The sequence below is a fragment of the Mangifera indica genome, chromosome 8, assembly GCF_011075055.1.
Source record: "Mangifera indica cultivar Alphonso chromosome 8, CATAS_Mindica_2.1, whole genome shotgun sequence".
Lineage (NCBI taxonomy): Eukaryota > Viridiplantae > Streptophyta > Magnoliopsida > Sapindales > Anacardiaceae > Mangifera > Mangifera indica.
The window spans coordinates 9,911,142-9,923,877 of record NC_058144.1 but is presented as its reverse complement, the minus strand read 5'-3'; the positions used below and the strand labels follow the sequence as shown (position 1 = coordinate 9,923,877).

The window sequence follows — 12,736 nt, the reverse complement described above, 5'->3', positions numbered from 1 at the left end:
CTATGGTTTGTATTTGCCATTACCAGTGACACCTCAAATGTTTAATACAGCATCTTAACCTACACACACTTCTTAAAATTCTCTCAAGCCTCTCCTCTGGACCTTGTGCTAAAAGAAATCTTAATCCGTCAAAATCGTTCGTCTTGGACTCATGTATGCGGAATTGCCATTAAGTACTCTATTTCCCAAAGCGTAGAAGCTACAGGCTATCTTACTAGTTTTCTGTCTACGTCAACTCCTTTTTTCAAAAAAAAAAAAAAAAAAAAAAAGAAATTAGAAAACCTTGCTAGGATTAGTTGAACAAATAAATTTAGAGTACAGCATTCACACTCACAATTATTACATCCGATAGATTAAAGATTTTACACAACTTGAATCCAGAATCTTTCTCTTTGTAAATGTTAGTGCTTCACTGATTCTCTTAACTCTGAGTTTCATGTCAGGTAATGCTAAGAGACAGCATGACTTACAGTTGAAGCAATTACGCACAAAGATTCATTTACAGGCTTCGTGAGTTATCTGCTGTTATAAACAGCTTGGGTCAATTTCATTAACCAATGATCGGTTTACAGCAATGAAAATTCTTTCATTGGGTTGAAACAAGTAAAATGATTGATATACCCTGAAAATTCTGCATAAATTCCATTTTTGACATTGAAACTGATTTGTAACCAAAACACGATAGAATGCCTAAAATACCATTGTCGGTTAAAGTAACTGAATTTTAAATGATGTCCCTCACTCTCAATCACCAACACTAAACACTCTCAGCAAAACTCAACCGTTCAACTCTTATCACTATCACTTTCACTCTCCAAAATGGTCAAACTCAATCTGTAAGATCCATATGAAAGATATATGCATCCTGAAGAGAAAAAAATTGACATAGTAAAATGTGATCTTTCCAGGTACCAATCATCAAAATGTAGAACAAATCAGGGTTTGACAGTTTAGGGTTTTGCAGGAAAGACTAATTGTTTCTCCATTTTCTCATTTTTTAGTGCTAAAAAGAAATTACTTGTTTCAGATCTTCAAAACCTGAAAGCAAATCTTGTCATTGTAGTACCAAGGGCGAGCTGATTAATGAGTTCTTACGATCCAGGTAAGCTGTTTATATCCCCACCTAATTATTTTAAGCCACTGGATATATGGTCTTTATTTTTAATTTATATGTAATCATCCTCTTGATAAATGCCGAGCTGCTTAATACAATAAATAGGACACTAGGAACTAAACAACTAAAATGCTGTGAGATTGCATATCTTTAGAAGATGCAGAAAAGAAATATTTGAATCTGATAAAAGTAACCAAATTTGCATCGTTATGATATACTGAACATCGCTGATTTACAAAGACAGATAAACTAAATTTTAACTCTATATGGTTGACCCACTGTGACGGTAAACAACTATAACTTAAGCAAATCTCTATCATATTACCTTCTACACAGATGTGTAAAATGAACTTTACTCCTGCAGCCATACAATAGAAATATATCTCTCTCTACATCTACACATGCATCAACATTTATGTATAGTAAATGGTAGATTATGCAAATAAAAAAATTTTAGATATCATGCTTTCATGGCCGAATCTAAGACAAAGAAGAACTAACCGGTATTACCTTTTCCAAGAGGCCATTTACCTCACCCTCTAATTTGGATTTCAACTCGGGGGACATTTTTCCTGCAGAGTTCTCCAACACTGAGATGATTGTCTCCAGTTTCTGCCTTATGTAGTTAAATGGTGAGGCCTCATCAACAATTGATTTCAAAGCAGAATTCTTTTCTGGTGTCTTGCTGCCCTTACCTGAAAGAGATTTAGTGTTTGACATCTCCTTACGTTTTTGGCCCTTGGAACGAGATGGGGAATGCTGAAGCCTGAATTTGACACTTGAGTCTCCAAAAGGCCGGCTAACCTCAGAACTTTTGAAGGCTTTTTCTGCATCGCAGCTTCTTAAAAAAACAACCTGGGCTTTAAAATTGTTATAGAACATTTCTGTTTCTTCTTCATTCAGAGACCCAAACTTGCTATATATTTTGATAAGTTCGTCTTTGGAAGGCAATTTAGATCCTGGGCCAAATGTCAGAGAGAGAGATGCAGGTAAGGCTTTCCCATCTGATTTCTTCTCATTCGCATTTTTACTTTGCACAGCTTCCCCATCATTTTCTTTATTGTCCCCCTTCTTATTTTCTACCCTTGCAGCTTGATTGGCTTTAGACAATTTTGCATTACCATCAATTTCCTCTTCTCTTGTCATTGCTTCAGGTGCCGTTGCAGCATGGTTGAGTTTCACCATGTCCAATTTTTCTTCCTCATTCTTCTTTAACTTTTTTCGCCTAGTTGTCCGTTCTGAGAACTTTTGATCAGTTTGAGTTTGATGGTTTGCTGAAGAAACAGGTCCATATTCTAGTGTCTTTCTCTGTCTTACAGGCTGACTTTTGTTGTAAATTTGGTAGTTGGATCCATCATGAAAGAATGAGCTTCTAAATATGGAAAGAAATTCCCTGACCACATCAACAGAATGATTCTTCAAAGAATTCAGATCAACTGCAATGGAACGGATTCCAGATATGACTTTTTTTGTGGATACCTTAACTATCTTTGCATCTATGTTTGTGTTCTGGTCAAGTTTTAGTGTTTCAGGACATGAGACATGAGACATCTCACATCCTACACCATCATGTTTAGAGTCTTTCTTCTGTACCACCTGATCACTACATGAAATAATTGGAGGGGAGGCCAACTCAATAACATTGCGAGAAGCCTTTGTCATCTGCTGCGCAACCTGAGCTTCAGTAGAAATTTTTAAATATTCAGCTATCATGTCTTTTTTGCTTTGCCTCCTATTTATATTTGTGTAAGGAGGTGACAGGTACTTGCTCTTCTTCCTTTCCCTTGACAAGAAGCCCATCTCATTGTGGTCTTTGGACTTGCTATCATCTCTTTGAATCATCTTCTTTTCTCTAGACACAGGACTAGCATTACTTTCTTCTTTGCTCCCACCACCATCATTTTCAATTGTTGATCCTTTACTCTTCTGCTTCTCCCTTGATAAAATAACCTTTTTTGTTTCTTCCTTGGTCCTGACACCATTCCCTCTATCACTGTGGACTTCACCCTTAGTAACTAGAGTGGTTTCTAAAATCTTGGCCACATTCCTCCTCTTTGGTTTAGAACTAGAATTACTCCCACCAGTAGCTTCATCATTGCCTTTCCTCTTCCTTCTTCCAGATGATGTTACCGGATTTACTGAATCATCCCCCACATTTTTTGCTCCATTATCCACATCTACTTCCATAATTTCAGAAATGCTTTTCTGTTTTCTTCTCTGGCATTGCCCATTCCCCGGGGCCTCAAGGGACTTCTGCAGCAAGGGAATATTGGTTTCTTCCTCCATGGGCCCTTGGATAGGGACTCTTGTCATGTTCTTGACATGAATTTCATCTAATACTCCATTTTGGTCATTGTCTTCGAGTCCTGGAATTGGCTGCGGTTCATGGTATGAAGCCAATTGATACCCCCCTTTTGCACGATAAAAAGCTGACAGCCAGCACTTTAACTCAGTAAGCTCAAGCATATTAGTCATAGAAACAATTTGTGCAACATGTTTCAATTCGGTAAGGCATTCAGATGGTCCAAAATGATAGGTGCAAAGCTTTGAAATTCCACATTCAGGCACAAGAACACCTTGCTTAATCCCACTATTTGTGGTCAATGGTCTTTCAAGTCCAACCAAACTCTCTTTTGGTACACAAGAACAAGTCATCTTCAATTCCATACGTCTACCAATCTCATCCACCGCTTTCTGAGCAGCATTGATAAAGTTCTTTGCGGTGCTCTGCTTTGACATCTCTTCAAAATTCTCCACAAAGGACTTCAACTGGTATGGATGACACCATGCAAAAGTCCCATCGAAGTATGCCACAAGAAGCCTATCCCTTTTTTCTAAGTTCAATGCATAATCTGAAGCATAGGACGAATCATAAACTTGCCCTGGCCACCATGGATGACTCTTAATCTTACCCCAAACGAAATCACCCACACAGAACTTGTACTCTCCATCACTGAAATTCTCTTCCTCCTCATCGTTGCTGCCATTCACCTCATCTGGATTTTGCATATTTTTCTCCCTCTCACCAAAATCCCTAATTTCATTTGCATTGATTTTCCCTATTTCAGTACTGATATCAGCAAGAAGTGAAACGCCATCTTCGTCACCACTGCCAATACCATCATCAACCAATTTAATTTTAGCATCCCCCGAAGAGGCTGTTTCTTCCGCACTTTCACCATCACCTTTATTTTTAACTTCGACTTCAGTCTCAACAACCTTGGTTTTAACAACTGTAACAACTCCACCCAAATTACCGCCACATAAATTATCATTCACATTTGTAGAAACGCTAACCCCATATTCTTTGCTATTTTCGGCTGAACCACCACCATCCATTAACACAGAAGACTTTGAGCTTTGATTTAAACGTCTGATATCAGGGCTCTCAGATTTTATTCTGTCCGGCACATTTTCTTCCATTTTCCCCGAAAACACTAAACCTTCTTAAGAAAATCAGCCTTCCAAGCTAAAAATACTTTCCTTTAATCACTGAAACATCAAAATTTCAAAAAAAGACCAAAAACGAACGTTAAAACCAAACACACAATTTCTAGGGTTTTCCTTTAATAGTACTGAACTATATATAAAATTTGCTTCACATACATCAAAATAAAACTCTTCAGCAATTATAAAAAATAAAATCTTTCTTTCCTCTTTACATACACAAAGAAAAATCTAACGGTACTAAAAAAAATTAACCCCAAAAAACCCAGAAAACAAAATCTACCTGCTGGAGAAGATGTGAGCTTCCGGGCTGGTACTGCTGAAGAGTAATATTTTCTCTCTATACCATTTTCAAGACTACGAAAAAGAGACAGAGGAACTTAATCAGAGAGATGGAAAATCTGTAGCGTTAAAAGAAAATATTAAAGATAAAAATTTTCAAGAATTTTATTTTAAGGCAATAAAACATTTATGTTATGTTGTCTGAAGGTCCACGTTTGGTACGCGCGCGAGTGGTTTTTATTTGACACTCGCGCTCTGTTTGCCCGCTGTGTGTTCATTGTTCGGTTTGTCCGTGCCAAGCCAAGGGAAAATTTTATTTTAGATTTTCTGAAGTTTTTAAATTGCTAGAAATCCAGTAATTTTTTATTTTTATTGAATTAAACTTCTAATATTTAGAAATTAGTGTATATAAGGAATTAATTTTTGACACGCTTTGAAATTTTAATAATAAATTCAACAATTATTTTATACCAAATATTTATTCATTTTCTTATGAACTTCTAATATTTAGAAATAAGTGTATATAAGGAAACTTTTGTTAACTTCCTTTTTTATGTTGGTAAAAACGTCGTCGCTTTAAAGAGTACGGCTATTGAATCTAGTTACCTGTCAGCTGTCACAAATATGGTGTGGGAGTTAGTTGGGCTTCGGGTTTTGCGCCTTTCTTTCTATTCTCAGAGTGGCCAAATACTTATTTTAAAAGCATAGTTATACCCATTTAAATATTTAAATATTTATTTATAATCTTACACATTAACTTTTATCAAAAAAATAATATTAAAATTATTATTTTATTATTAAATTTTAAAAAAAAATATTTTTTTATAATTTAAAAAGTTAATAGTTTTCTTATAAAATTAAATTTTAAAAAATTATTATTTTCATTTTAAAATTTGAAAACATTTTCGATCAACTAATTTAATGGACGAATGATGACTGAACAATAAAATGACGGTGTTTGAATGATGAAACATCATCCAGATCGACAATGCTTCATCAACGATGCTTTTTTTAGATTGTCGATGTTTTTTTCTTTCGATGGACAAATTCTATTGAGCTACCTGAAAAATTAAAACCTTAGGGGGCAGAGGGAGAATATAACTTTTCAAAGTTTAATAATAAAAAAAAAATTATTAATTTTTTAAATTAAGAGAAAAAAATAATATAAATTTTTAAAATTTAATAATAAAAAATAGTAATTCAGCCTTTCCGAGTGGATAATAGAAAAGTTAATCACCAGTCGAAAGTTTCATATTTAACATCCCATTGTTCTTCATAAAAATGAGACCTTCAATTTACTCTTCTGCTAATTGAAATGCAACTCAGGCAAGCAATTTAATAAACACAATAAGAGCTTTTGAAGTGACCACAATAAGTATTGGCTAAAAACCATGAGAAACAATCGATAACCCACGTAGAATTTTACAGTGAAAACTGAAAATTCCCCCTAGAAGTAGACGAAATCAATGTAAGGTTCTCTCTCTAGAGCCTAGACGATTGCAACCTTCGCTCCAGCTTCTTCAAGCTGTTTCTTAGCCTCTTCAGCTTCGTCTTTTGACACTCCTTCTTTAAACTTCTTCGGTAACCCTTCAATCAAATCTTTCGCTTCTTTCAACGCCAAGCTCGTTAGCGCTCGCACAGCTTTGATCACAGCAATTCTCGCATTGCTCGGGACATCCTCAATGACAACATCAAACTCCGTCTTCTCCTCCACAGCAGCCGGCCCGTCTCCTGGACCGCTGGCCGCCGGTGCCACGGCAACGGCAGCGGGAGCAAAAGCTGCAGCAGAGACACCGAGCTTATCCTGAAGGTAGTCCACCAGAATACGTGCTTCCTCGAGAGTCAAGGAAGAAATCTCGGCGCCGAGTTTTTCGATCTTTTCTGGGGCTTGGACGGCGGCAAGAGGACGGAGGTGAGAGGTGCGGTGGGGGTAGGAAGGGAATTTGAGGAATTGTTTGGGGTGAGAAGGGGGAAAAGAGGAGTTTGAGGGGGAAGGGTGAGAGCGTAGAGTGAGTGTCGTAGTTGCTGAAAGAGTTGTCGCCATTTTTAGGAAGGTTTGATTTGGTTTTTGTTTTGAAGAAGATGGAATTTGAGTTGAAGAAAAAGGAAAGGATAAGGGGAAATGGGAAGCGAAGGGTCATAGATGGTGAGAGTTCGTGTGTTAACTGACGATATTACCCTTCTTGTTGGTCGTGAAGATGAGTGGAGAGTGGCCAAAACGCAATTAAGATAGGGGCATTCCGAGAATCGAACTCGGGACCTCTCGCACCCAAAGCGAGAATCATACCACTAGACCAAATGCCCAGCTTGTTGGTGTTGGCTTTCTTCAATTAATGTTAACATAATAGGTTTTGTCTGTACCTGCTCCCTGCTAAAATTTCCAAGGTGCCCGCAATATTTTGTATATGCGGCTAGTATAGGGCTTCTATTACTTTTTCCATCTCCAAGAGGGTTGAAAGTAGGGTTGGATTCGAATTAGGTAGAGCTTTGAGCACATTCAATAGAGTCAAACTTGAGTTTGTTTTAAAAGTGTTTGAGTTTGATTCAATACTAAAATAATATCGTTTTAATGTATAATAGTTAAAATAACATTACTTTAATCAATTCATATTAAAAATTTTTAAACTTACAAACTTTATTTGTCGAACACTCTAAAAATAAAAAATATTAAATTTCTAGGCTCAAAGTCACCAGAGCTGAGCTTAAGAGTTTGGCCTCAAACCCAGTTAAAATCAAATCTTAGTTGAAAAATAATTACTCTCTCAACACGTGGAATTTGTTGGTATATACGCTTGAGACCAAATAATATATTAGTCTATTCATACAAGTTAGGCAAAAGGTACACAACTACATTTTGCAGCAAATCCAACATTAGAGAGGCTAATTTCCTTTTATCCAAATGCAACCAAAATATATTTCTTTAACATCTGCTCTAGTCAACCTGTAAATGATCCTAGAATTTTTATCAGATAATGTATATGATTCTGTATACAATACATCCTCTGATGAATACAGAATTATTTTATCATATACAAGATCAAGTATCTCCCAAATCCTACTGCTATGAATGTTACAACATGAATACCACTTGCCCTCAAGCGGCTTTTACCATCTTCTACGCCTCCTCCCATACCAATATGCAAATGCAGCTACAGATGCAGCAAGAATAACACCAGCTGTTGCATGCCAAGGATATAATGGTCTCTCTAAAACAAGACCACCACTCTGCTTTACATCAGCAGGAGGTGGTGATTGCACTGCTTCTCGACTAACTGCCAAAGCAAAACCCAATCCTTGCCTCTCCAGCTCGCCTAAGTCGTTAATTGCTGGCTTCAGCCTTGTGGCTTTGGCAATAGCTTCATACTCTTCTTTTGTTCCACCTTCAAGAAAAGATCCAACAAGATGACCCTTGCTCACCCAGTAAGCCCCAAATGTATTTCCTGAGAAATCCCCATAATGGACTACTTCCCCCGCATTGTCCCCATAAAATTGCCAAGACAATGCAAAGACTCTAGAGTAGAAGAATGGAAGGTAGTCAAATTCGCCTGTTTTGTCTGGTTCCATAATTGCAGTAACAGCATGTCTCGCAGATTTTCGAGCAGAGTCAACATGCTCAAGCCTTCGAATTTCACCAAATATTTTGAGTGGAAATGCTGCAACATCGCCAACTGCATAGATTGAGCTGTTGCTTGATTGCAATCGTCCATTTACTTTAATCCCACCCTTCTCCAAAGTTAGTTGACCTTCAAATAGGCTTGTGTTTGGACGTATTCCGATCCCCACTACAACCATGTCTACAGGCAATCGACTTCCATCCCTAAGATTAACAGCTACAACCTGTGTATCAGTTGATCAGCAAAATTTAGCCCATATGAATTTCCAGCAGGTAAAGGAACCAAAAAAAAAAAAAAAAATTTCCAGATATCAAAGCAACAAAAAAATTACCTTCCCATTGGAATCGATATCAAATGATGACAAGACAGTTCCTTTAATGAACTTCACCCCTTTAGATGTATAATAATCTTCATAATAACTTGCAATCTTGGGTGTAAATAGCCGGGCCACTGTAAAACCCAACAGCAATAGCAAAAATGATAAATACGTTTGGCAACATAGAATTTTTATTTGGTTCTACTTCTACCTGTTCAAATATCTGCTGTAACTTTGTAAACTATCAGAGCAGTAATACTCACTGCAATGCGCTTCTGGGAAAACCATGGTTACATTTATTTTATTGATCACTAGAGATGCGGCACACTCCATTCCTATGTAGCCACCACCAATGACAACAGCATTCCCGCCAACGGAAGATTGCATGACATCTGCAATCCTATTTGCATCAGCTAAATCTCGTAAATAACACACATTTTCAGCATCTGATCCACTCACACCAAACTCCTCAAGCTTCAAAGCCTAAATTTGATTTTGGGGCACAGAAAGTCAAAACCACAGTCACTTTAAGCCATAAGAATTCAGTAAGATTTCTATGTTTAAACCACCTCAAGTCACAAATACATGATAATATCTCAAATAACCTAAAAGTTTGAAGATCTAAGGTCAAGATTTTAAAAAACAAATCCATTAATAAAAACATTTTCTTTTTGAAGGAAGTGACTCTGCGATTAACTACAACTGAAGGTAACCAAACATTAATACTGCCTTCATTTTATTCAATTAAAAATTCATTTAACCATTAAAAACAAGATCAATTGACCATCTAAAAGCAATAAATGTTTTCAGTTATTTAAAGATTAGTTTCAATACCCGAGCACCTGTTGCAACAATGAGGATCTTGTAACTTATAGTCTCTCCAGCTGCAGTTAATAATGTCCGACGCCTTACATCGGCAGACTTAACTTTAGTTCCAAGAACCAACTCAATTCCTTGACATTATGCCATTTCAAAAATGAATGATCAGACTGAAATAGGCATAATGGGAAAATAGGAGTTCTTTAATAGAGTAGCTTATATCATCGATCTTGAATATATAGTTATAGTTACAATTGATAAAAAAGATTAATGAGCAAAACTGCAATGAGAAATGTCAGCCATAATTATTTCTCAATAAGATCTGCCAACAATTAAGTAAAACAACAATGAATATGTAGCAATGCAGTTAATTTGATACTGTAATTTTAACTTTCTGAGTGTGGGTCATTTAGTACTAAGCCAATTTAAAAACACTTGATCATGAGAGAGAGATAAATTAGTGCAATCATATATTTTTCACACTTATCCAAGAGGCTTTTAAGCTTGTATCAGAGATAAACATAATGTCTTTTACTTGAAGACAGGACCCTTCATTCTAAACTGTTTATAAAGTCAACAGAGGTAAACAGTCACATTCCACAAGTAGTAAAGAGATTTGTACATATACATTTTTTTGCAGTGATAGCTGTCGCTAAAACCTCATTTAAATTGTTTTCGAAGCTAATGAGAAGTATGCTGAATACAGAAACAGGGAGATTATTAATGAGGCACCAAATTAACTTGCAGAATGAAGACATAAATTTTTCATGTGATATATAGCCTACAGTCAAAACACCAATCTATGTTTCCATTAGAGGTCTTAACCACTTATATATTCTAGGAAAGGAATGTCGCTATCAATTATGATATAATTTCAAGTTGATAGAAACATAAATGAGGTAATAATTACCATGTTCCTTGTACCATTTTAGAGTTAACCTTTCCTCATTAGCACCAACACAAGTGTGAAATGATGGAAGTCGAGCAGCAGCTGTGCAAACCAGAAGTTAAAGTAAGTAGATTGCATATAATGTCAAAATCTAAGACAAAGGAAAGGGAAAAGCACAAAAAAAAAAAAAAAATGGTATGCACTGCTTTCTTCGTAAGATTGAGAACTACAATGTTCAATATCAGGAAACAAATTAATATACATCTTTTAGTTTCCCATTAAAAAAATATAAGCATATTAGTCCATAACTATCCCTAGAATCCATTTTAAACTTTCAAACTTTTATTTGTAAACAGTCAGCTAATAAACCAGGTAATATATTTCTACTTTGATAAGACTAGAAGATTGAAGATATGCATATACACATATTCTACAGATTTGAGTGAATAACTAAACATGGAAATAATAATCACTAAAACCTATGCTGATAAATTAAAACTTAATATTCATATGAAACTTTTACACAGTAAGGAGGCATTTCTGAAGGCCTTCAGGAATAAATGGTCTCAGTAGGAACAAATGATACTGTCAAAAGATTTCAGTATTAAAAAGATATGCCTTAAAAAGAAAACCCCCAAAAAAAAAAAAAAACCTCCATGGGCAAATAATCTCAAAATCCAATGAGTTAAAGGCTAGAGTTAATAGCACAAGCCTTAAGAAAACCTTAAAGAATGTCCCATAAAACTTCTTGATAACAGTGTTGGACAATATATCACAGATAAAGCAACTGATCCAGTGATTGTGAGCCTACAGGGTGCCACTGGCAATGCCATTCATTAAACTAGTCTTGACACACCTCTTCTCTTTCCTAAAGAGAAACATCAAATGCATGCTACATAAATATGAATCAAACATATAGTTCAGGAGTTTAGGGAACATACACTCTGGAAGTAAATAACCTTTGCTTAATGCAGGTCTTTCATAAGGCGCAACCTGAGAGAAAAGTAAAAAGCTTAATCAATCTAAGTTTATGCACAAGAAGACAACAATTTCAGAAGCTTCCAACTTCTCTACACTAATCCCAATTGAACATTCTCTCAAGACTCCATTAGGCAAGATTACATTTCTTAAAATCCTTAAAATATATAACAAAACATAATTTTCTAATAAACGACAATAAATTACTAATGTGCACTTCTCTCTTCTAGCTTAAAATTTTTATGGAGATTTAGCCCGAAACATCAACAAGGAATTCTTACAAAAAATTTCAGAGCAACATCCTTAAAGAGATAATCAAAGTCGCGCCATTGGTCAATCAAAAACCTTACAGGAAAAACGTTAACTTACTAACACGTACAAAATCAGGGAAAAGACTATAGATATCAACCCCAAATAAACCCACGACAACTAGTAATTGAAGTTTCAGTCTTCGATAAATTTTCACCAGGGAGATGGAATTCCAAGAACATATATAAAAACAATCATACCAAATTAAATTTAAAAAAAGAGCATAAACATATGAAGAAACTACGCACAGCTTACTAAAATAATAGGAAATAAAAATAAAAAGACTAACGGGTTCTTCAGAAATGATGCAGAGTTCACCAGGAGCAACTCCTCGCTTTGTGAATTCAAGGGCTGCATATCCAGCTGCCACTCCTCCTCCAAGAATCACATACACAAACGCTCTTCCCATTCTCTGAATAACCTCTCTTTCTCTGAACAATCTTTTTTATTCTATTTATTTATACAATTCTTGCTTTCAAACAATTGAGTTTCCCAATAACAAATGGACATCATCAGCTTTCAATCTCATGCTTCATTTTGTTTTGTTTTTAAGTGGGCTCGAAACTTGAAAGCTGTTTATTAATGGATTGGAAACTTATATATACAATTTTGCCCCTTTGACTGCTCTACTTCTCCTGCATGATTGTAAACTGGACGGTCGTGATTTAGAAAACCGAGACAAAATTAGGTTGATATGGGTATAAGGTGGGGCCGGTTGGTGGTGGATTCAGCTACTAGCGAGACGCCACGTGTCGTGAGTATGCTGAGAACTAGATTTTGTGTTGGGAAATGTGATGGCGATGAAGATTTTTATGACAAATTATATAAAAAAAAAAATTGGAAGATTTTGATAATATAAAATAATAAGAACATAAATTGTGTTTGTATTGTGGATGAGGCCTCCTGTTTCAACCACATAACTTATCCTATCTCCTCCTCTCGTTCTATATGCCTGTAATTATCCATTA

General features: G+C 35.8%; 3 protein-coding genes and 1 non-coding gene across 6 annotated transcripts; all 4 read right to left on the bottom strand.

Moving 5' to 3' along the window:
* Positions 1 to 1,276: 1,276 nt before the first annotated feature.
* On the bottom strand, positions 1,277 to 5,014 carry LOC123222830. Of its 2 annotated transcripts, XM_044645804.1 has the most exons (3): positions 4,845 to 5,014; positions 4,288 to 4,606; positions 1,277 to 4,251 (listed from the first exon to the last, which is right to left on the bottom strand). In XM_044645804.1, exons 2-3 carry the CDS (start codon positions 4,535 to 4,537, stop codon positions 1,595 to 1,597), a joined length of 2,907 nt encoding a protein of 968 aa, XP_044501739.1. In that variant the 5' UTR covers positions 4,538 to 4,606; positions 4,845 to 5,014; the 3' UTR covers positions 1,277 to 1,594. The 2 variants fall into 2 exon arrangements, with proteins under 2 accessions (XP_044501739.1, XP_044501737.1); XM_044645802.1 differs by having other exon boundaries at positions 1,277 to 4,606; positions 4,845 to 5,012.
* Positions 5,015 to 6,150: 1,136 nt separating this feature from the next.
* LOC123222844 (50S ribosomal protein L12, chloroplastic-like) lies at positions 6,151 to 6,993 on the bottom strand. The gene has a single exon (XM_044645824.1). The coding sequence runs from the start codon at positions 6,885 to 6,887 to the stop codon at positions 6,333 to 6,335; it is 555 nt and encodes a 184-aa protein (XP_044501759.1). The 5' UTR covers positions 6,888 to 6,993; the 3' UTR covers positions 6,151 to 6,332.
* Positions 6,994 to 7,075: 82 nt separating this feature from the next.
* Positions 7,076 to 7,147, bottom strand: TRNAP-UGG. The gene has a single exon. It is a non-coding gene; the product is annotated as a tRNA-Pro (tRNA).
* A 629-nt stretch (positions 7,148 to 7,776) lies between these two features.
* On the bottom strand, positions 7,777 to 12,336 carry LOC123224175 (monodehydroascorbate reductase 4, peroxisomal-like). Of its 2 annotated transcripts, XM_044647752.1 has the most exons (7): positions 12,058 to 12,336; positions 11,423 to 11,474; positions 10,503 to 10,583; positions 9,608 to 9,726; positions 9,037 to 9,256; positions 8,789 to 8,907; positions 7,777 to 8,680 (listed from the first exon to the last, which is right to left on the bottom strand). In XM_044647752.1, exons 1-7 carry the CDS (start codon positions 12,175 to 12,177, stop codon positions 7,949 to 7,951), a joined length of 1,443 nt encoding a protein of 480 aa, XP_044503687.1. In that variant the 5' UTR covers positions 12,178 to 12,336; the 3' UTR covers positions 7,777 to 7,948. The 2 variants fall into 2 exon arrangements, with proteins under 2 accessions (XP_044503687.1, XP_044503688.1); XM_044647753.1 differs by lacking the exon at positions 9,608 to 9,726 and having other exon boundaries at positions 9,037 to 9,165; positions 12,058 to 12,335.
* Positions 12,337 to 12,736: the final 400 nt, after the last annotated feature.

Bases quoted from the DNA above. Each gene is read 5' to 3' on its own strand.
- LOC123222830 (XM_044645802.1), bottom strand. From the start codon at position 4,537: ATGGAAGAAAATGTGCCGGACAGAATAAAATCTGAGAGCCCTGATATC.
- LOC123222844 (XM_044645824.1), bottom strand. From the start codon at position 6,887: ATGGCGACAACTCTTTCAGCAACTACGACACTCACTCTACGCTCTCAC.
- LOC123224175 (XM_044647752.1), bottom strand. From the start codon at position 12,177: ATGGGAAGAGCGTTTGTGTATGTGATTCTTGGAGGAGGAGTGGCAGCT. The intron at 9,727-10,502 runs GTAATTATTACC...CATAATGTCAAG, and splicing joins AAAATGGTACAAGGAACATG to GAATTGAGTTGGTTCTTGGA. The intron at 8,908-9,036 runs GTGAGTATTACT...TGGGTTTTACAG, and splicing joins TTTCCCAGAAGCGCATTGCA to TGGCCCGGCTATTTACACCC.